This window comes from Canis lupus, chromosome 28 (assembly GCF_048164855.1).
Source record: "Canis lupus baileyi chromosome 28, mCanLup2.hap1, whole genome shotgun sequence".
Classification (NCBI taxonomy): domain Eukaryota; kingdom Metazoa; phylum Chordata; class Mammalia; order Carnivora; family Canidae; genus Canis; species Canis lupus.
The window spans coordinates 23,745,747-23,770,670 of record NC_132865.1 but is presented as its reverse complement, the minus strand read 5'-3'; the positions used below and the strand labels follow the sequence as shown (position 1 = coordinate 23,770,670).

At 33.9% G+C, this 24,924-nt stretch overlaps 1 protein-coding gene across 1 annotated transcript in view; it reads left to right on the top strand.

The window, feature by feature from the left end:
- C28H8orf34 (chromosome 28 C8orf34 homolog) overlaps positions 1–23,254 on the top strand; it is a 382,999-nt gene extending 359,745 nt beyond the window's left edge. Inside the window, 3 exon segments of the mRNA XM_072803810.1 lie at positions 739–832; positions 18,987–19,046; positions 22,260–23,254. Of these exon segments, the coding sequence (XP_072659911.1) occupies positions 739–832; positions 18,987–19,046; positions 22,260–22,267 (162 nt within the window). The 3' untranslated portion in view covers positions 22,268–23,254.
- The last annotated feature ends 1,670 nt before the right edge of the window (positions 23,255–24,924 follow it).

Sequence of the window (24,924 nt, the reverse complement as noted above, 5' to 3'; positions counted from 1 at the left end):
CAAGTATGGATCATGAGGGGCCTTGAGTTTAGATTTTATCCTAAGAATTTTGAAGCCACTGAAGGATTGTGAAAAGATAATGAGTACATTATATGGCGTCTTCAAAAGCCCACTCCGGCAGGAAACTGGTGGGGAGAAGTAGGAAGCCACTTGACCCTAGAAAACATCATAGATGGCTATTACTGTAGTCATGGTGGGAGATAATGAGGGTCTGCTTTAGGGCAATAATAGAAAACATAGAGCAAGAAGTATGAGAAATATATTAACAAAAATAAGGAAGTGAGAAGAGGAAGAAGGCAGTGAAATAAGTACTACTGAAAGGTAAAGCTGAGAATGTTCTCTAAATCCTACTAATCTTTATTCTCATTAAAAGGAGTTTGAAACTTTGATTTCAAACAGGCACATTTTGTACATTTTTATGTTGAATATTTCATTGTTAAATTTCTAAGTATGCTTGCCAAGATTTCCATAAAAATATTAATTCAGGAAGGAACAGAGTCTAGATATTTCTTCCTATTAAGACATTAAATCTTATTAAAAGGGGAATGCAAAAAAAGTGAGTTCAGAGTTTATGGCATGACTTTGACATGAAAATGAATTTAAATGTAGAACTCTGTTGTGAGGAAATTCTTATCTTTTTTTTGAACATGTAATTCATAGAGACTAAAGTGTTCACCCATATTGGTATATATGGTATCCACCTAGACTTTAATCCATAGTGAACTTTTTCTTTGGCAGGATGAATCTTTAAAGCAATTGCAAGTAGTTCACCAGCCATGGATCTTGCCAAGTGATACAGAAAGTGAAGGAGTAGAAGCAGAACAAGATAAACGTGAGTAGACATTGCTGTTTACTGACAAATTGCTTTTAGCCAAAGGAAATCCACAACGAAGGTATTTCCCTTTCATAACATTAAACGTCTGCAAAAAATTCAGGTTTGTTTAGGGTGAAGGTATGTTCTACTTCAGGTTAAATCTTGATTCAGAGATGTTTTCATTGTGGTGCAGAGGCTACAAACCAACTTTGTGAAGAAGAGTAGGTAACATCTCAAAAGAAGGAATGATTCTTCCTGAAGACCAACACGGAGTCTCCATTTGGAATGTGAATCTTCTATAAATATTGTGGAATTGTATCAGTGATAACTTAGGATTATTAGAAAATTTTTAAGTATCTGAGGATCATCTCATCATCATATGTGAAATATCATTATTGGTTAGATGAATAAGTGGATATATATAGAAACTGTTGTAAGTTCACAAAACAAATTAATATTATCGTAGTATTTAAGATGAATAGAATATATAGCTCTTGATTTAAATCTCCAGATTATAATCATAACGATGGATGGATTACTCTACTTTGGCATGACTCAGTGCATGCTTCCCGGGGGTTTACTAACATAGTCAGATATATGAGCTCAGCAATCCAGATGACAGGTTGGAGTCTGGACTATATAGAAATAACATCATTAAAAAAAAATAACATATCAAAATCTACTTTTTTAAATCAATAGTGGCCTGCAGAGAGAAATAAAAATTGTAAATGGTAATGTAGCTCTCATGATAATTGGTGTGAAGTGATTAATGAATAATTCCCCTAAGCCATAGCTACCAGAAATACCTACTATGTTACAGAGCTAACATTATGCTTCTGTACCTAGGGGGATCTTGGAAATTACTCTTCCAGGTTAAAAGGCATTTTGAAATATTCTTCTCCCATTTCCATAGCTGTAGGCTTATGTGGTCAGAAGGAGTACAGCCAGGAGAGGGAAAGCAGAATGCTCAGGTCAGAGGAGGCATAGAGCTGAAGTGCCACTCGGCTGTCACTCTCCAGAATCAAGGTACCATGGTGACATTTTATAGACTTGGAGGGAAACAACACCTTCTTCAGACAACAGCTGATAAAGACTTAGAAAGTGCGCTGTACTTTTAAGCAGGTACAAAAATAAAGATACTACTTTGAAGATCTTCAGCACAAGGGATTCTGAGTAGAATGATCTAGGAAAGAGCAGCAGGGGATACAAAGAAGAGAATCCCTCGTAAGAAAGAACTGATAGTGGCCCAAAACTTTTATGAAAACAAATGCAAACACACTTACACTTCCTTCCTACCCTCCACACATTTAAATATACATAAAATCTCATTCTACACTTTGCATTTAATCATTTTCACCAAATTCTTTTGAGGCCTTCATAAATATTGCGTTTTAAAAAACCCTTCTAGGGCAGCCTCGGTGGCTCAGTGGCTTAGTGCCACCTTCATTCCAGGGTGTGGTCCTGGAGAGACCCGGGATCAAGTCCCACGTCAGGCTCCCTGCATGGAATGGAGCCTGCTTCTCCCTCTGCCTGTGTCTGTGCCTCTCTCTCTCTCTCTCTCTCTGTGTGTCTCTCATGAATAAATAAATAAAATTTAAAAAAATAAAAATAAATAAAAACCCCTTCTAGATAATGTGTATGCATATTATATAAAGACAATATATATAATTCTGCTCTATTAGAATCAACACATAGGTGCCCATATTGAGCAAGTCCAGGTAAACAACATCCTTATAGGATGCACAGTGTGTTAATGCTATGAATGTGCTATAACTTATAATGAAAACTTAAGAGCAAGAACATAACTAACCAAAATAGTGTATTTAATCCATGTGCAATTTTAAACTTCTTTTTTCCCTTAAATCCAATGCCTCCAATCAGTATTAAGTCTAAAAATAGCTTAATAATGCAAAAGAGATAAAAAATCCCCAAAACTTTCTTTAACCCTTGTCATCTAATTATATTGTCTTTCTACATATACTTTCATGAAATTTTGATAGGTTGCAACAACTTCCTCTTTCACTAGGCTACAAAGTCTTTGAGAGAAAGAATCTGTTTTAGCGTATTGACATACACAGTAAGATAAATATCAGAATAATGAATGAATGAATGATGGAATATATTTCTTTATTATTTCTAATTCATTTATCAAGACAGTTGGAAATTTAAACAAATAAAATAAATAATTGTGACTGAATAATTATAAAAATTATTCAAAGCTTTTAAAATTTTATTGGATTTATAGTTTAGCCATGACTTTTGCCATATGGTCTATCAATCACTCTAAAAAGACCATTCTTAAATTCTCCTAACCATAGACCTAGAACCAAAAATATTTGATTTCAGCAATGTTGTACTTGGAAGTGACCCTTGACAATAGTAAATTGTTTGAAATAAAATCAGAGTTTAAAAATAATTAGGTAGTAATAAGAGCCATCTGGAAATGGAATGCAGCTAGCATTGTAGCCAAACTCATAGCACAGAGAGGCAAATACTTTTCAAGAACAACATCCAACATCCAACATTCAGGTGCTGGGACAAGTGTAAGATGGAGCCACTGAGGCACTAGCATCTCCAGTGATGCTTGTACTCAATGCATATGGTATGTGAAATAGCTGGCAAGATATGTACAGACCATCTACCTCTTGATTTTCTCCATGAAAGAAAATTGATAACATAAATATTTGTGGACCCAGCATATGATTTAGAGTCTAGAGGCTCATATATTTGAAATTTATGAATGAGGAAAAGGACAAGATTCATCATTCCAACAGTAACACCTATTTCTTGAGTCAGCTTTCTATAAATTATACCTAGGTAATTTTATAGAATTTTCTCATTTCTCCTGAGACAAAATTATCATGGCAGAAAGTTTCCAAATAATGTGAGGATCTTCATAGTGGTGCATATTTCTTATTGCATCATTTTAAAATAAGACAGCTCAAATAAGTTTTATAAAAGATACCTTTAAGGAAAAGATGTTTTGAGTCATTAAACAGGAAGCTTTTAAAAAAACTTTTATTATAAATAAGATAAGCAGAGCCCTTAATTAAATAGATTTTTAAAAAAGATTTTATTTGTTTATTCATGAGAGACACAGAAAGAGAGGCAGAGACATAGGCAGAGGGAGAAGCAGGCTCCCTGTGGGGAGCCCAATGGAGGACTAGATCCAGGACCCCAGGATCACACCCTGAGCCAAAGGCAGAAGCTCAACCACTGAGCCACCCAGGCATCCCGGGGCTTTTTTCTTTAGTTCTGCTTTTGTTTAAAAGTATAAATCACAATTTTTAAAAACTCATATGAGGGGTACATTTATTTTTAATCTCTTAGATTATAGTGTGAAGTCACTAAATAACTCATATCTCAGATATTTGAATCTGCTGGGGTACTGTTTGATGCTCATATTCCTGGGCTTCACTTCAGACCTATTGAATCAGAATCTCTGATTTCTGCTTTTTTAAATAAACTCCTCAGGTGAAACTTGATTATTCTAAATATTAAGAACTACTGGAATGAAAAGTCCAATTGATCAGAAGGTTGTGTTTTCAGAATTGTCTCAATAGTATTGTTAGATTTGGGACTTTATTTCTCTAGGCAGCTTTTCCTATCTGTATGCTAAATTTGGATGTAAAATATGAGAATGGAGAAAGAAGGCTGAAATATGAAAGTATAAATGTGGAATGAAATTGAGGTACAGGCCCTCCAGTCAGTAGGTTAAACATATATATGGACACAAAATCATAAAATAGCTACTGACAAACCAACCAGCACCCTCTAATCATACAATGGAGTTTGAAAACTTGAAAACCAAGCTAAAACAACAATAGAAGAAAAATGCAAAGAAAAATATGACAAATAGTAGATGCAAAGTTGATGGCATAAATTAGTCCAAATTTAGTCATTAATCCTAAAAAATGAGTGTATAGAATAAAAAAATAAGGCAAAGTGCTACTTTATCATGACTGAATTCCTGGGATTTGAGTTAAGATCAAACAGAATGGTGGGTGTGAATATACTTTGTCAAGTATACAAGTATAGCTTATTATTAATATAATAATATTATATATATTATATAATATTATGTTCATAAACTTTGAGAATCTCCTTAATCAAAGTAAACATTATTTTTAGTCTATTACTGCTTTTTCTTGTTGTTACTACCTTTGCTACTTTTTGTTTGAAGGCTCTGCCAGTAGCTTAGTGGTCAGCTAATGCCTGGACAGGGTATTGAGGAATGCAATGGATACCCCAGCACTTTACAACCTGACTTACACAGAGCTTCTAGGTCAACCAGAGGCAAGAGATAGAGCCTTATTAGGTTTTTCCTGGACAGATGCATAATACTACACACATGTGTGGCCTTCTAGATTCTCGGGAATATGTCAGATCTTTTGAAAGCTTCTTATGGGCATCTCATCCACTAGATTTTCTTTTTAATTTTTTTTTTTTTTTTTTTTTTTGTAAACCCCTTGTTTGCTACAATGGTATCACTGCCTCAGGTACCTGCTGTGTAGAACTGTTGCCTCTAATTGTTTTTGACAAATGCCATAGAGACTGAGTTTCTAACTGAGTGAGCTCTAACCCAGGACAAAGAAAAAACATTCAAGTGAGGATTTTGCAGACAGCTTCTATATAGATCAAATCATGACAATTCTCTAGAGATGGGACATCTGGGGGAACTCAGAAGATGGGTAAGTTAAAAATCCCACACAGTTCACAGTTCTCATTGAGATTCAGCTGCTTTTCTTTAATAAATGTTCTATGGCTTATTGCAAGCCTTTGGTTAATTTCTAGAGTTGTGAAAATTTGATTTTGGTGATTTTTGCTAGTGTTCTCATTGCTTTTAAGAGGAACAGATTTTTGGAGATCCCTACACCCACATTCCAAAAGTACTTCTCCTTCTATTTTTCCTGATGTCATCAGCCTAGTTTTCTCTTCATTTGAATGGGAGTATGATATCTTCATAATAGATTATAGAATCAGATACTATGTGTTTCTTAAGTCCTAATTTTGTGATAAGATACTAAAAACAATTTTGTAGTAAAGTAAGTTTTGGGACTTTATACGTATCATTATATTTGTGAAACTCTCAGTTGCAAATATACAATAAATGCAGCTATAGGATTCTATTGTCCACTCAGGATGTGGTGTGACCTTTGTTCTCTTTAATCTAACCTCAGGTTACTTCTTTCCAGGTTGCCTCCCAAGATTTGTTTTTGAGCAATGCTTGAGGGAGTGGTGTTATTATACCACAGCTGATTATTTTACTAAGCCCAAGATCAGGTACTAACATCCTATCAAATGAAAGAACAGAAAAGGATGTGTTAGGGGCAGTGGAATGTAGCTAACATAAAGACCAAAATGAGTAAATAGTGAATTATAGATAGGTGTCAGGGCTTCTTGAGACTTGGAACTCAGAATTTAAATATTAGGGTTGTGGCCTCAGAAATAAGGACTAGAAATATGTATCTCAGGAGAGAAGTGAGACAGGACGTCAGTATTTTGTTCTTATTTAAAGGTTAACTGGATTATCCTACACAATACATCTGTTTGTAGAAGACACATATAGGAAACAACCAAGAATTAAAATAATAATAATAATAATAATAATAATAATAATAATAATAATAACAGTAATACAATAAAAATAGCACAAGAATAACTAGAAAGATGACCTCTAAAAGTAAAAAAGACAAAAACTTCTGGATAATTAGGTAATTTTTGAAGACTGAAAGAAATCTTGATTTTTAACCTCACTTTCACATTCAATCTTCTGTGAGTATTCAGAAAATTCTAAAACTTCTAAAAAATTCAGGGCATCTGAGCTCATGCCAGGCAATAAATCCTATAAATTAGGCATTTGCATGTTTGGTATCTGTTAGCATCATAAATATCCAAGGATTGATCTTTAACCAATAAATATAAAAGTAAGCTAATAATTACTGTTAATTATCTGTTACAAACAAAACATTCTAATATCAAATTGTAATTTTCCATTATAACAGTGATTGTGGAGATCTATTTGACTATAAATAAGTTTTTGCAATTTTTAGAGGCCACTGCCTCTGAATTATTCATGTGGCATTCTTACTTTGAAATGTCTCCCATGTCTGTGGTAAAACCTTGATAATATGAATGATTCAATTGATTTCTAACTCCCTAGAAAAAATTTAAAGGGTAATATTTAATAACATATTAAAAACTTAATGTCATCAAATAAACTATTATTGAGTATAATGAAAAAATGTATCAAGTTGCTCTGCAATATATAAATTACATGCATCAGAATAGATACAAAGTTTACCTGCTTTATTTATTGACAATTCCTTGTCATATGCAGTAATAGTAGCCAGAACATTTTGTAACAAGTATCAGAGAAGGCTGTATTTAAAAAACAGAACAGTTCTTTTGTGACACAGAATTCTTCGGATTAGAATATTAAATGGAGTTGAATTCTTTAAAATTGAAAATAAGAGATACATGGTCCAATTTTTGGTTAAAAAAATTAAAGTTATAGGGATCCCTGGGTGGCGCAGCGGTTTGGCGCCTGCCTTTGGCCCAGGGCGCGATCCTGGAGACCCAGGATCGAATCCCACGTCGGGCTCCCGGTGCATGGAGCCTGCTTTTCCCTCTGCCTATGTCTCTGCCTCTCTCTCTCTCTCTCTGTGACTATCATAAATAATAAATAAAAATTAAAAAAAATAAAATAAAATAAAAAAATAAATAGAAGTGTGTTGTTAAAAAAAAATTTAAAGTTATAAATGAATAGCATATGTTTTAAATCTTTTTACCAAACACTTTTTTGTTTATCTTGGAATATTCTTCCATTTGCTCTAGGTGTAGCCTGAGACTACAAAATATAATAATGAAAATAAAATGAAGGGAAATCTAGTTGATTCTCTAACCTTGATGGATTTAGCTTATTGGCAGTCTTATATTAGATGGGTCATATCCTTCCAATGTATTGACTAGCTACAAGTATAACCTATTTGCTCTCCATGAATTGTGTTCTGTATATTTTCAGTTACTGTAAGAACGTCAGCATGTTCACACCAGACAAACCATTGCATAATTTCCCCTGGCTTGTTTTGTAACATTGACCTGCTTCACTTTCACAAATTAAACAGACTTGAGTATTTTTGACCCAAATTAGTTTTTTTTTTTTTTTTTTTTAGTTAAGGTTCTCCAATATGTTCCATATGTTCTGTAGACCAAATTACCTCCTTAGAGGTACCTCCTCCTTTATGAATCTTAAATTTTAAGACACATTAGTGAGAAACTTCTCTGTGTTGGGCTCTAAGGCATGGGAGATACAAAAAATTTTTAAAAAGGTTAAGATCTTTTCTCTAGTAAAGAGAAGTGCATAAGCATCTGTAGCATAAGGTATACTATTTCTTAAGAGATAAATCTAATGTTAAAGAAATAAGAACATACAATTAGAGAGATCTTAATGAAGAAGTGGTGTTTGAACTAAGAAATGGGTAGGATTTTGAAGTACATGGATGAACAAAAATGGCATATGAGCAAGAATAACACAGGGCAAGGACACCAATGTAGGAAGAACATTGGTTATGTTTGGTGGCCCAGGAAATTAGCAATTCATACTTTTAGGGAAAAACACTAGACACAGGGAATCAGAGAAAAATAAGTCTGGAAAGGTAAGTCGCAAAAAGAACACAGAGGGTGCAAATTATAAGGATAAGAAATGTGAATTGGTAAAATAAACAGTGGAGAAATCTTTACATAGGGAGGAACTCTGATAAGAACGTTCATATTTATACCTTTGGATAACACCAGCACAAATGATGAGGAGGCCCAGATGCTTGGCCCTTTACATATTTCTTAACTTGATGAGAAGAAAACTAGTTTTTAAACTACCTATGCTCTAGTGCTATTTCAAACAGAGATCACCATCTCCCTAAGACATGCCTTTTATTTTTTAAGATTTTATTGATTTATTCATGAGAGACACAGATAGGCAGAGACATAGAGGGAGAGGCAGGCTACTCACTGGGAGCCCAATGTGGGACTTGATCCTGGGACTCTGGGATCACGACCCAAGTTGAAGACGGACTCTCAACCACTGAGCCACCCAGGCACCCCAAGACATACCATTTTAAACATATTATAGAATATTACTCAGCCGTAAGAAAGAATGAAATCTTACTTTGTAATGATGTGGATGGAGCTACAGTATATTATGCTAAGCAAAATAAGTCAGAGAAAGGCAAATGCCATCTGATTTCACTTATATGTGGAATCTAAGACACAGAATGGAAGAAAGTGGTGGACCAGGGGAAGAGGGAGGCAAACTAGAAAACAAACTGTTAACTATAGAGAACAACCTGAGGGTTACTAGAGGGGAGGAGGGGGAGGTGGGTTAAATGGGTTAATAATAGGTATTAAGGACACTTGGAAGGAGAACTACATGTTTTAAGTGATGAATCACTAAATTCTAGTCCTGAAACTAATATTACAGTGTATGTTAACAAAGTGGAATTTAAATAAAAACTTGAAATAAAAAAAATTAAAAAATAAAAATAAAGTAAAATGAGTTTATTGTAGGCATAAATAAATAAACGTTTAAGAAGTTATTTTCTTTACTATGCAAAGAAGGCAAACATGGACAATTAGTACAGCCCAACTTATAGGAGGAGAAATAAATCATTGTTGAAGTGCTTTTTAAAACTTTGTTGTTGAGTGTAGTTGTTAATCTATCAATTAAATATCACTAAATATATCTAGCTCAAGCTTATCATTTTAATTCTTTGAAAATTAATATTAGAATAAATTCTTGACTGAAGTCTCAAAGTATGCATGTTTAGGTATTTTTTATGTTAAAACCCTCATCAGAAATATGGTTTGCAAATGTTGTCCCCAATCTGTAGGTTACCTTTTTTATTTTGCTGTTTCCTTTGCTGTGCAGAGGCTTTTTAGTTCGATGGAGTCCCACTTACTTATTTTTGCTTCTATTGCCCGAGCTTTTGTCATGTCTAAAACATTATTGCCAAGACCAGTGTCAAAGAGTTTTCCCCCTCTTTTCTTCTAAGAGTTTTATAGTTTCCAGTCTCACATTTAACTGTTTAAAACATATGAGTTGATTTTTGTGTATATTGTGAGATAAGGATCCAATTTCATTCTTTTGCATGTGGTGACACAGTTTTCCCAAAATCATTTAGTGAAAGGACTATTGTATATTGTACATTCTTAGCACTCTTGTTAAAAACCAGTTGATCAAATATGCTTTGGCTTATCTCTGGACTCCCTCTTCTACTCCTTGGTCTATGTGTCCATTTTTATACTGGTACCGTACTATTTATTACTATGACTTTGTAATATCATTTGAAATAAGGAAGTGTGATGCCTCCATCTCTGTTCTTTCTCAAGATTGCTTTGGCTATGAGGAGTCTTCTGTGGTTCCATAAGAATTTTACCATTGTTTTCTATTTCTGTGAAAAATCATGGGAGATTTTATAGAGATTTCATTGAGTCTGTATATTGCTTTGTATGGACATTTTAGCAGTATTAATTCTTTAAATCCATCAGCATAGGATATCTTTCCATTTATTTATGCCTTCTACATTTTCTTTCATCATGGTTTTATAGTTTTCAGTGTACAGATCTTTCATCTTCTTCATTAAATTTCTTAAGTAGTTTATTTTTTTGATGCTATTGTAAATGGAATTGTTTTTTGTTTTATTTCATTTTCAGATAGATCGTTTTTGTTTTAAGAAGTGCAACTGATTTTTGTATGTTGCTTTTGTATTCTGTAACTTTACTGAATTTATTTATTAGTTCTAACAGGATTGTGTGTGTGCATGTGTACTTGCATGGAATCTTTAGGGTTTTCTATATATAGGATTATGAAATCTACAAACAGTGATAATTTTACTTCTGTTCTGATTTGGATGCCTTTTATTTCTTTTTCTTGTCTGATTGCTTTTGCTAGAATTTCCTGTACTATTTTGAATAGAAGAGGCAAGAATGGGCATGCCTTGTACCAGATCTTAGAGGAAAAACTCATTTTTTCTCCATTGATTATGCTGTTACCCATGGGAGTTTCATAAATGGCCATGATTGAGTTGAAGAATTCCTTTTATACCTATTTTATTGAGAACTTTTATTAAACCATATATATGTTAAGGGATTAATATCCAAAATATATAAGGAATACATACAATTCAATAACAAAACAACATAAAATCCCTAATAACCCAATTAAAATTTGGACAAAGAAACTTAATAGACATTTTTTCCACAGAAGAAATACAAATGGCCAACAGGTACATAAAAAGGTGCTCAACATCACTAATTATCAGGGAAATGCAATCAAACCACATGAATGAAATATAGCCTCACACCTCTTAGAATGGTGTTTATCAAAAAGATAAATGTTGCTTAAGATGTGGGAAAAAAGAGAACCCTGTACATTGTTTATGGGAATGTAAATTGGTATATCCATTATGGAAAACAGTTCATGTCCCCTAAAAAATAAAAATAAAACTTCCATATGCTCCAGCAAGTCCTCCTCTAGATATATGTTCTAAGGAAGTGAAAGCACTGCACTGGGTGTCATTCCTGAGAAGAAAGCTTTTGATTTTGCACCATGAAGATACGATATTTGGTTTATAGGTTTGTGTGTGTGTGTGTGTGTGTGTGTGTGTGTGTGTATACACTTTTTTAGTTTAAGAAAATTTTCTTTCATTCTGAAACCATTGAAATGTTTAAAAATCATGAATACATGTCAAAATTATCAAACATTTTAATTAATTTTTAAACATTTCTCTCACTTATTATGTTAGTCTGGTTAATTTCATGGATTAGTTTTTTTTGTTTTTTTGTTTTTTTGTTTTTTTTTTAGTTATTTATGATAGTCACACAGAGAGAGAGAGAGAGAAGCAGAGACACAGGCAGAGGGAGAAGCAGGCTCCATGCACTGGGAACCCAACATGGGATTCGATCCCGGGTCTCCAGGATCGCACCCTGGGCCAAAGGCAGGCGCCAAACCGCTGTGCCACCCAGGGATCCCCATGAATTAGTTTTTGAGCGTTAACTTGGGATTGCATTTTGCAATAAACCTAACTTGATAGGGACTTTGGTAAAAGTTGTTTAGGATTTTTATCTCTGTATTTATGATTCTTTTGGCTTATTTGGGTAAAAAAGATTTTCCTTTATCACAATTCTACTATTATGTTTTGGAATCAACATTAGCTAGCCTCATAAAATAGGTTGGGGAATATTTCCTGATGGATTCTCTGGAAATGTTTGTGTAACATTGAATTATTTTTTAAATGATTAGAGAGATTCCATGGGGGAGCTATATATGGGCCTCAAAATTTCTTCATGTGAAGAATTTCTAACTATGAATTTAATGTCTCTAATGGCTATGTGACTACTCCAATTTCCTATTTCCTCTTGTGACTGTTTTGGTAATCTTTATTTTTCTAGAGGTTTGCTCATTTCATTTGAATTTTCAAATTCATTCTCACAAAGTATTTATAATATACTTTTATAGCTTTTAGAAAAAATATGTTCCAGTTCTGTAGTGATGTCTCTTTTTTAATTAATTAATTTATTTTGTTGGTTATGCAGTCACAGATTATAGATTCAAGGGCAATGGACATAGTTGTAGGAAGTGATGGGAAAAATGTAAAGGAATGTGGGGGTTATGTTTTAAAATTACCATGGCCAGCAATTAACATATGTTAGACATTCTAACTGTATGCAAAATACACCCTACCTCCATTTTCCATCCATTTGTTTCTATGTATCACTGTGGATGTTTTATTCTGATCTATGTTCAAGTTTATAATTACTCTATTTAATGCTATCAAATCTGCTGTTTAACACATATGTTGACTTTCAACTTTCATTTACTATATGTATTTTAGCATTTTCATGTATTTATTTTTAATTTCTAGTTATATCCAAAAACCCTAAATATTGTCTTTCATTTCTTACTACCCATACTTATTTTGAAATCTATATTTAAGTCTATTATCTGATTCCTTGTGGGTCAGTTTCTATTATCTCTTATTTTCTCTTGTTTTTTTTATCACATGGTCTTGTCACTATGTATATTTATTTTTGATTAGGTGCTGAAATTGTATATGACAAATTACAAAGATATTTGAGACCTACAATGATGTTATCTTCTTACAGATAGGATTTTACTTTGTTTCTGGGGTACTAGCAGTCCTAGAGTATTTGAATTCAACAAAAAGTTCAGAAGATTTTAAATTTATTTTATTTATTGAGAAGGCTGGTTTGTTTCTATTTTGCCCTTATTCTTATCATGTGGCCCATCAGAGTAGTAACCCCAAGCCTAGGGAATTAATCTGGGTCATCTTCCTCGTAAGCCTGGATCCTCAATTTTTGTCCTGTCTGCCTCTGAATCTTTTGCAAGTTGTCAGCCTCTAAGGACTTTCTTCTGCAACTGGTAGATACCTTTAGAGGAACCATATCCTCAAATTCCATGCTCATTTCTGTTTATTTTCTTGTTCTTCCAGATATTGACCAATTAATACCTTATTATTTTGGTAGATCCCTGATGCTCTATCTGTATAATTCACCCAACCAATCCTGGATGTTAAATTTTTTACTCCAATATATTTCAGTAAATGTGGCAAAATCAGAATATTTTCAAGTAATAGCATTTAGTTTACAAAGACTAAGAAAATATTTATTTTTAATTGCTTTAATTTGTGCCAAACATAGTGCTGGACACACAGTATATGCTTGCTAAATATTAGTATATCCTGAGTTTTTACTTTTATACTAAAGATATTCATATAAAATGGTTTCTATTTGTGGGGGAAAAAAGGGCAATTTATCTTCTAAACCACCAGGATTAGTCTCTTGCTTGTTATTAGGTTTCTACTTACCTTTACTGATGTTATTATTAATGACATTGTGTTTTTACACCTTTGTGGAATTTGTTCCCAGACACTTACTAGGTCCTTACTTGTGACTGACTAATGGCCTCATATTTTTATTGTGAGCATACAAAATTGTCATTTTATTAGCTCATTGGGACACTAATTTTCTTTTTTTAGATGTTATGATGGAGTGGGATAAAACTAGGAGTCAGAGGACTATAAGGTCTTCCTTCCCTGTGGTCCCCAGGCCAATATATTGCAGAGAAAAGGCGCATCTACAGTTGCTCAGTTCTCAGATTGTAACTATCAAAGGTGCATTAACTACATGGGAGTTAAGAGAATGCTTTCCTTCAAGATTCTCCACCAAATAATGTTTGCCTTTTACTTGCTAATGAAGCAACAGTTCATTTTTCTGATTTTCTTAATTGTGCTATGGCTTTTGCATTCAGCTTGCTGCTTCTAATACGCCTTGGTACTAGCAGAGGACAGACGGATTTTATCCTACTTTGGAGCCAGAGTGACTTCTTCCTTGGGTGGGTTCATGGGTGGTATGATTATCTTATGCAGTGTTCTTAGGTATTTTCCGAGGCTGAAAGAGTTCATCTCATATTTAGTAATTGGTGTACCTGCAGCCATATCATCATTGAGCCCAACCTACCTTATCATTTCACTCTCCTTTTTCGTCTTACTTCAGACTTAAGTGCTTATTTACCTCAAGCTAAAGGAAAAAAAGTCAAAGAACAAATTATTTCCTCCAAAAGATGCTCTCTGAGTTAGACTAAAAGTTGACTGGCGTAGTCTCCTAAAAGTAGAATAAACCTGGAGTATATTTGTTATTAGGATCTGACAAGAAATCGTCGCCTGAAGATAGGCATTGTGGCTGAAGAAATTATTTGTGTAGGCAGAATAAAGAGGGTATATGAAGATAGAAGAGTTCTAAGCACAGAACTTAAAAAATGTGGAATAATAAATCTTTTCACTGACAAAGCATATATTCTTATAGATATATGATTTAATAATGAATTAGGGAAATTGTCACATAGGCTAACATAAAATAAAATTATGAAGTCTATTTGAGTAATTAAAATGATATCACTCCATTTCTCCTTAAAGCCTATTATGAGTAACTGACATTTTAAGGCTTATATAGATATGCATGGATCTTCAAAAGAAGAGAAAATGGAAGAGGACTGACACTTATTAAATTTTTGGTGGTTATGTGCTATGTAGTATCTCCTTTAATCCTTGTGACAGCTTCATATGTAGGTGATATTATTCTGGTTTTACAAATTCAGATCTGTTAAATATCTTTTCCCAAGGATACACAATAAGTGCAATTTACATTCTAGCTTAATCGAAGGCCATATGTTCTTCTCCAAAAATGTCATTCCATCTCTTTATAAAAAAAAAAAAAAAAAAAGAAAGGAGAGAGGGGGAATGTGTGTATAGATGTATAGATAGTATCAAGAGAGGAATTATTTCACTGAGCACAGTTTGTATCATAAAGAAAACACTATAGAGCATGAAAATAAGAAAAAATGACATATAAAGAAACAAGCAGTGTTACATTTGGTTAGAAAATCTGCTTTTAATATAAACTTCAACTTGATTTACTTAATTTTACACTGTGTTCCAAATTGCTATCTACAGACGAAGTCATCCAGAAAATTAAGGGAGGCATACATGGTAAACACAAAAATTAAAATTTTGACAGAATAAAATAAATAACATTTAGTAATTACATTAAACATGTTTTAAATCCCATAGTTAGATATTAAAAATAGAACAACTGTTCAAAGCAGGCTGCCAAATTTCTTCAAAATGAGTTGTTTTGAAATGTTGACTAAATATCCCAAAACTATATATCAACTTCAGTATAATTAAACATTCTTCAGACCAAAAACATGGTTTTTCTTTATATTTTTAAACATATGTTATATGTGACTTTCTCCTTCATATTAGGACCCAAAGGATTATCCATATTAATATTTAAAATAATTTTCAGAAATTTTCTACTCGTTACACAAGGCTTTATAATTTATAAATTGCTTCCACATATTTAATCCCAAAAATTAACCTATTAGGGAAAATCTATTCTTGTTCCTATTTTACATTGTAAGTATTCAACACATTTATTTAATAAATATTTATGTATTCATCATTGATTTACTTACTAAATATTTACTGAATGAATTGAACGAATGAAGGAATCAATGAATTTAATTCATATTGTTTAAGTGACCTTTGAAGATCACTTGAGAAGTGGCCAAGCCTGAGTCTCTATCTTCTCATTATTCAGAGAGGCCAGAGTGTCTAGAAACATAGACAAATATATGTAATAAATGGTTTATTAGTCTACATAAAAAAAACATGATATGTTCAATGACATTTCCTATGTTCAGTGTGTCGTTCCTTTGTCCTAATAATAATTTAGTCAGAGTTGCAATGAACATAGGGCATTAATGCAGCATTTACATCACTCCTTACATATGCATTTGTGATCACTGCCTCAGGTGATTTGTGTTGCTATTTTTCACTGAATAAACCTGTACTGATAGTGTTCAAGAAGAAAGTAAGCAGATTCTAATCTGTAAACAAAAATATTATCTTAATTTCTAGACTTTATGGCTACTCTCTTGCTTGCTTTTATTTCCTCCCACCAAAAATGCTTCATTTATTAATCCTCCTAAGTAGGGGGAATAATAGGCCATCCCCTGTATGAGTAGTACTGCTTCACAGAGGGAAGCAGTGTAAGGCTGGATACTTAAGTCAGTTGCCATACAAGAGCAAGTGTTATGCCAAAGTTCAATTCAGAAACTTGAGATCCGTTAATTCTGTCTTTTATTTCTATTATCCTTGGCCACTTTGCCTTGCTCCACTGCCCCTATCAAAATAGAATCTCCTCATATATTTGTTTTCTTAAGCACTGTGAATATATTTCCCAGATCTTTCTACTGTGCCCTATGGAACTTGAATTTTACTTGCAAACTGATTGTCTGTCAGTGCTATTCAAAGAACACTCTTCATGCACTCACCCTTTTTTTTGGCCTTATTTGCAATGGTTCCTGGAAAATACTGTTACCCTTATAACCCTCACCAGGAGAAGCTGCTCCTTTCAATTGCCGGGTGTCAAGTACCATGAGGTAGCATCACATCATTTGTCCAGCTGTCCTTTTCTTTCCTTGTCACTATAATTTTACTGACCGTTCCTATTCTTTCGTGTGAGGTGCTTACATTTGATTCATTGCTTTTCTCCCTGCCTCAATCCTATCATTAGGAAAACTTGACTCCTACTTGAGACTTATCCAATGCCTTAACTGTTATAACTCTTTGGCCCTCTCAAACGTAGTGATCTTCTAAGGCAATGTATTTTTTTTTTCTTGTCAAATATGAAATAGCATCTAACTCTAAAATCTTAGATTACTGTGATCCATTATCTGTCCCAAACCTTTTGCCTTTAAGATCATCTATTTCTGTTAAAAAAAAAAAAGATTATCTATTTCTGAGTAAACCTACACTTCAATCTGATTTTGTACCTAGACACTTCACTACTCCTTTTACTTCAAATATATCCAACCACAGCTGACTTTATCCTTTACCCAAAAGTCCATGCTACACAGAACTGTGATACATAAAGTGTGGTCCACAAATCAGCAGAATCAGTGTTAGCATCAACATCTCTTTGGGAATCGCAAGAAATGCAATTTCCTTGGACCCCATTCCATGACTGCTAAGTCAGAAACGCTAGTAGTGAAGTTTGGCAGATGATTCTGATACACCTAAAAGTTGAGAACTACTAATACAGAGCATTAATTTAATTGCTCTCTTGCAAACACTTTTATATCTTTGGGTGATAGAGAACATTCAAACATGAATGCATCGTATTACTTCATTTAAAACCCTTCCATGTGTAAGATTTCTAAAGGTTTATCAAGTTCTCCAGCTTTATTCAGCATCCACTTTCCACATAAAATCATTGCTTTCAGTCCAAATTTTTTTGTAGTTCTTATTTATCCAGATTTGATTACTGCAAAACTGCCAAATATCCACTACTTGATGATTCTTGTAAAATCCTCTGAGGGGGATACTGAGCTAATTTGCTCAAAGTCATGTATATAGGAAGGAGTAGAATCAGAATTTGAACTCAGGTCTGTCTAAGCACAAAACCTATGCTTTTTCAATTTTTGTTGAATTATGTAAAATGGCAATTGCATTGATATGAGTCTTTGATTCCAGTGGGAACAGAATTTACCAATGGATCTCTATAGATTTCTTAAAAAATGAATTATATGAAAATCTAATATCAAATAACTTTGATAAATATCAGGTTATATAGTTTTATTTATTTAGTACATAACTTTATTTATTTAACTTTGATAATATCAAGTTACATAGGGCTTCTAGGAGCCTTTATTTAATATGCTGGTGTTTATTTTGATCTTCCAGAAAGCAGATATGGTATGTTGCTGTCCAAAATTCTTTGACTGAGGAACCATTTTTTTGTGGATCATTCATATTAACACCATGCAGGGCTAGCATTCCAAGATCTGCTTTGGAAAACTTAGACTTAATCTATTTCCTTTCTCTTCAAGAAATGTGGAGTTGCTTATATCCCTTTATTTCACCTGCTTTTATCCTCCGTTCTATTTCTGCATTCTTTTAAACTAGAATACTCTTGTCTCTTTGTCCCACCAGGCACTGCTCTTCTGCCTAAGGATTGCATTCAGAGGAATTACATTTAGCATGTAATGTTAGGTGCCAGGTATTATGAATAGTGTGTAAATATGCTTGTATGCACTGCTATTATAAATAGCATAATAACATCATAATAACTTTGTGATGATGACATTAAGTTTCCAGTGTGATAGAATTGCAATCCTGTGATGTGTATATATCTAATCCTGACTAAGTTTTAGTAGGGTAGCCACCTGAACAATGTCACTGTCTTACCTAACCGATACTGGACATATGAATTATGAATGTCATTTATGTGAGATCTTTTTAAAATCCACATATATATTTGTGACACTATCTGGAGAGCATTTTGCCCTAGATTTTATTTAAAGATAAGCAGCCATTTGAATTGAAAACGACTGGAGTATGGAATAAGATTATACCCACCATTAAGAAGTTAATTTATATGTGATTGCGGCTCACTATATACTCTAAGTATACTTTTTTTGGTATTATGTCAATTAATCTTCACTAGAAATTGTTTAAACTGCTAGGGAATTGTGTTTAATAGATTTTTTTCCTGGTCCAGCATATTACCTCTTTTTCTTTCACTGCTGCAGGTTCTGCTGATCTTCTCCTCTGTGTTCCATGCTCTTCTTGTCCTACACTGGTCTACTCTGGTATGTTTGCTCAGGGCACTTAATATCAATGTCAGATAATTATGGGGACTATCTACAATGGCTCCAAGTTCAGATTTTTTTAATGCATGGTTCCTGTGATCTGTAATGAGAAAGTGATTTCCCTCCTACTCTGCATGATGTTTCCTTTCTCTTTTTGTGATGTTCTATAGATCTCAGGATTCTCATTGAATCTGTATTCTCCCATGTTGAGGAAGTGGGATGGGAATTTAAATCCCTTCTCCTTGGCAGAAAAATCACTTTTAGAGAGAATAGAGATGAAAACATACTCCCCCACTGAGTGAAGATCATGTACTTTATAGACACCATTAAGTATCTCCTAGAGATACAAAATCTCAGAACACTTTTACATCCATGGACATGAGGCTACTACATGAAATGGATATAGAACATGAATAATTCATAGTTTCTTCTCTCAAATGTGTCACAAAGAGAAGAGAAGCAAAAGGTTGAGTTTGTCCTTAGCACTCACAGAATCATAGAATATCAAAATTGGAAAAAAATTTTAGAATTATCTATTTCTCTTCCGATCTAATGCTGATCACTTCTCTGCAATGCCCCTGCAAAATAGACATTCAAACTTTACTTCAATATCTTGAGTAATGGGAAGTATACTACCTCCTGTGGCTGCTCATTCAATTTTATTCTGGTCTAATTGCTCATTGACCTAATAATTCTGTACTGTGTCACAAAGAGAAGAGAAGCAAAAGGTTGAGTTTGTCCTTAGCACTCACAGAATCATAGAATATCAAAATTGGAAAGAATTTTAGAATTATCTATTTCTCTTCCGATCTAATGCTGATCACTTCTCTGCAATGCCCCTGCAAAATAGACATTCAAACTTTACTTCAATATCTTGAGTAATGGGAAGTATACTACCTCCTGTGGCTGCTCATTCAATTTTATTCTGGTCTAATTGCTCATTGACCTAATAATTCTGTACTAATAAATTACCTAAATAAATAATGTATGCAATGCCTTACTGTGTAGTTATCAGAATATTATGTTCATTGCACATGTTTATAATAAAATAATAAAACAAAAAAAGTTTTATATTAAAACATGGAAAATATGAAAAAATGTGAATAAGCCAATGACCAATAAATGAAGATTGATTAAAAAAGTATAGCAATCTATATAATAGAATATTATATGTCTTATGAAAGATATTCACTGGATAAATAGCATGTTTATACTGATATTAACTGGATGAATCTATATTCTGATATATAAACATTCTTATAATAATGTTACATTAAAAAGTGAGTCACAAAACAGTATATTAAATATATAGTTCATCTTTTGTCATATACAATGCATAGACATACACAATCATATATTTATGTCTTCAGAATACAGTATGAATGATTATAGACAAATATGTCTTAAAAAGACATCTGCATCCCTATGTTCCATGCAGTATCTACAGTAGCCAAGATATGGAAAAAACCTAAGTTCCTATTGATAGATAAATGGATAAAGAAGATGTATATATGTATACAATGGAATATTATTCAACCATAAAAAATGAAATTTTGCCATTTGCAACAACATAGATGGAACTTGAGGATATTTTGCTAATTGAAATAAGTCAAACATAGAAAAACAAATAATATCTTACCTAACTTATATGTGGAATCTAAACAACAAAACCAAGCTCACAGGTACAGAAAACAAATTGGTGGTTGCCAGAGGCAGGGATTGAGCAAGACAGATGAAGGTGGTCAAAAAGCACAAACTTTCAATCATGAAATAAATAAGTTGTGGGGATGTAACACCCAGGATGGTGAAAAAGACAACAAGCAAGCAAACAGTATTGCTTAAGTTGTACAAAAATTTTTAAAACCTACTTTAAATGAAATTACTCTCCTTTGCTCCAAAATCTGAGTCCTTGTAGCTGCCTTCTTTCTGGCTCTATTTGTATCACAAGCAAAATTTTATCTCTCTTCCACATAATAATTCTACCATCATAGGAACACAGAGATCCTGTTCTTCTTTTCTTTAGTCCTCCGCATGTTCTTTGTATAACATGTAGGTATACAACCCTTCTATCCAAGATCTAAGTGAATAAATCATTCATTTGATTCATATTTAATAAAGACCTCACATGAAACAGGAACTATGCCAGAGAATAACATGTCACTATCATATGTGAAAAAGCTTATTGAATGATGAAATCACACACTGAACATGATTTAGTTAAAACATTGCAGATTATCATTTTGTAAACATTAGAGTGAGCAGGAGACTTCTACCCTTGATGAGCAGCCACAGGGCCTAGAGAAAGTGATATTTAAGACTAAGTCCTAAAGGAGTAGGAGTTAGTTAGAGTCAAGGGGGTTAGTGGGAGTTGGCTGGGGTAAGCAAAGCATTCCAGAAAGAGAAAAGTATGTGCAAGAATAACTGGATTCCCTTCTTTCCTTTTTCTCCCTTTTTCCTCTTCCTCTTTCCCATCAAATACTTATTGAGCAAACACCATGTGCAAAATATTCTTTCAGGTCCTGTAAGCTGGAGATATTTTTCTTTCAAAGTGTTTATGGTCTACTGGGCAAATCAGAAATATTAGATATAATAAATTGTATTAATATACTAATTAAATATTAAATATTTAAATTAATTAATATATTAAATGTAACAATGCAGAAAAAACTGATAAGATATTCTAGGAGCATGGATAGTCTCCCTTGCCATCCTAATCATACTCTTCTAGGAAAAAAATAAAGGAATTCTTTTCAATGAAGCAGTATAGGCACATAGTTCCAGTACTAAAGTAAGGACTTGTACAGTCTGATCTATCTTATGCCATTCTGGCTTCCTAAATTCAGCTTTCAACATTCCTTCTGAGATAGTGATTGTGTACATCCCTTACAAGCATTTCTCATTGGCTGTATTTCTCCCTTGGCTCTCTCCTGTAGGAGGGAGAGAAGCCAATCTATTTTAACAGTCCCAGATATCTGTGGAATATCTATTTCTAATTATATATACAAAAAGGGTTTATACAGATACCAGAGATGAACACCCTGCCAGCAGGGTTGGTTGCTGTTGACAGAGATGGTACCCTAAGGTTGGTGCCATTGTAAAAGTTCATACAGAGTAGAGGAAAGCATTAAGGTCCCAAACTTTCTTTTTAATATGCTGCACTGTAGATGTATTATTAAGCACATTTTCTTTTTCTTTTTTTTTTCTCCCCTTCAGGTCTCTGAAGCAGGCAGAAGTTGCAGGTGGCCCTTTAAAGAAATCGCAATTATTCAAATCCTTATGCATAGTTCTAATTTTATTTACTATGTGTAATCATTTAGAGAATGGTTATTTTTATAATATCAATAATAAACAAGTACTCTTGCAACCAGGGGGTGCCTAAATGTGTAATCAGAGAACACTAACCCTGGCAAAGGATTCTGGGGTGGTCAGGATGTCTGCTGCCTTTTGACATGGTTAGTGTCCTGGGTTTAGATTACTTTATACCTAGTTATTAAGATTACTATTTGATACATTAAATATTGCCTGATTCAAATAACTTTGCTTAAAATTTTTCTGTATTTTAACTTGTGTAGGATTTTCTACTTCTTATATTTTTATAATATTTTCTCATTTTTTAGATTAATAAACATTATACTTATCCACATGTGCCAAGATGTGCCATTTAGGTCTCTCTAGGAGTTAACTGTTTGGTATCATCACCTGCCATGTGTGTTTCATGCAGCAGCAAGAGACATATTCTCTACTACTGCTCCTTCCTATGATTATCTTCCCTGTTCCTACCAAAACTAATAATTAACATGTTAATTCAATAAAGCAAATCAACAAGGAATGAAATGCATGCCCCAAAGCATATGCAGTGAAAATTGTTTGACCATTTATCCAATTACTGAACCCAATTAAGATTATCCATTTTGCATTTGATATATGCTCGCTTTTGAAATATATTATGCACTGATGCTAAGTGAATGGATCTAAGTAAATCTACTGAGTATCTCTATTGTCTGTTTTATCTTATTTGTCTTAATCTAAGTTTGTTTTCTGGACCTTAAAGCATATGGTTAAATTATTAAATTGCCTGTGTTACTGTCAAAGAAACAATATTAAAGGCCAGAACATGGCTAAAGAATAAACAAAGAAATTCTGATTGTATGAATGAAGTTATATTCCTAAATCAAATAATATAATAAATTTTCTTACATTAACACTTACATGTGTACAGAATCTTGAGACTTATTTTCATAAATTATATTGTTTTTTATAGGTGGAAACAAGTTAAAGGCTTAGAAAACATTATGTTTTTGAGCAGAAAAGAAAGAAGGCAAGAGAGTTTATGGGACCAGACACTCCTCCAGACACTCCTCTATTTAAAGGTCCTTATAATAAAGATTATCTTCAAAAATATTCAACTAAGGATTGAAATGTTTTCTTTATTAGGAATAGTCTTTCTTTTTAAAACATGTCATCCCTGATGCCTTCATCTGAGCCATATTTTGCTCCTACCTTCACTTGATCAGTTTTTGCCTCTTGCTCACTGACTTTTTCCTCGAGATAGTCACTCTCTTAAGCATCACACCAACCTCAGGAATCAGATTAACCAGGATATCAGAATGTATATTGCTGAAAATGCTACCAAAGACATACAAAACTGGACACTAGTTAAAGCAGTAAGGACAGGGCAGCCCGGGTGGCTCAGTGGTTTAGCGCCAGCTTCAGCCCAAGGCATGATCCTAGAGACCCGGGATCAAGTCCCACGTCGGGCTCCCTGCATGGAGCCTGCTTCTCCCTCTGCCTGTGTCTCTGCCTCTCTCTCTCTCACTCTCATGAATAAATAAATAAATAAAATCTTAAGAAAAAAAAAAGTAGTAAGGACGGATGAATCAGTGACAGACTATTGCAATAGAGAAAAGGGTCCAGCATGAACTGAATTCAACTTCCATTTGTGTAGAGGAGACTGCATGTTTCAAAGGAAGAGAGAAGCAGTAAGGATGGAAATTGCCAGAGCTTGAGTGGAGTCAGGGAAATGGAAATTTATAAAAAACAGGAAGGGGCATTGACTCATGTAAAATTCATTTGGGTTTGTGGATCCAGTTTGACTTCTGTCCTTTCACAGAGATTGGGAGACGGGGGCTCTATCTTCAAGCGTTGGTGGGAACAGACACTAAATTCTTCTGGCAGCCTTGCACTTCCCCAGGACAGAGCCTAAAGGAGTGGCAGCTGTCATCCTCGAGATTCTGCCTTGGTTGTTAGAAAATGTTTGTGTTTGTTCATGTCTTCTAATGTGGGAGGCAGTGGGGGTGGATGAAATAATTTGTGCTCAGAGTCTGCAGTTTGTATACACCCAGGTTGAGGTTGAAGCCTGATCAAGAAGAGAGCTCAAGGGAGCCAGGTTAGAAGTTGGTATAGGAGAGAATCTTCATCCATGCCAGCCATGTGTGCGTGCACGCGCACACACACACACACACACACACACACACACACCACAAGCTCTGCCACATTTTCTTTGTCAACTGCTATAACCACTTTTGGAAGCCAAGGACAGAGGCCAGGATCAGAGGACTTCCCCAGGTTGCTTTTCTATCTCCTCTTCCAAATGTCATACATGAATTCTGAATCTCTTGGCACTCACCTCAACTCCCATTACTCGTTTTGCTTTATTTGTGTTTCTTTTTCTTCTTTTCCTTTCTTTTACCCCCCCTTTTTTTGCTTTATTTGTGTTTCTTAACACAACTTCAGAATTATTCAATGGTAGTGCCTGAAAACCCCACACAAAAAGGGCTTCTAGAAATGCTCCTTTCATTCCCCACTTTAACATCACTACTATAGACAGAAGGCTTTTGACTCTCATCCATGCCCGACCTCTGGGTGTACCTGGCTGATA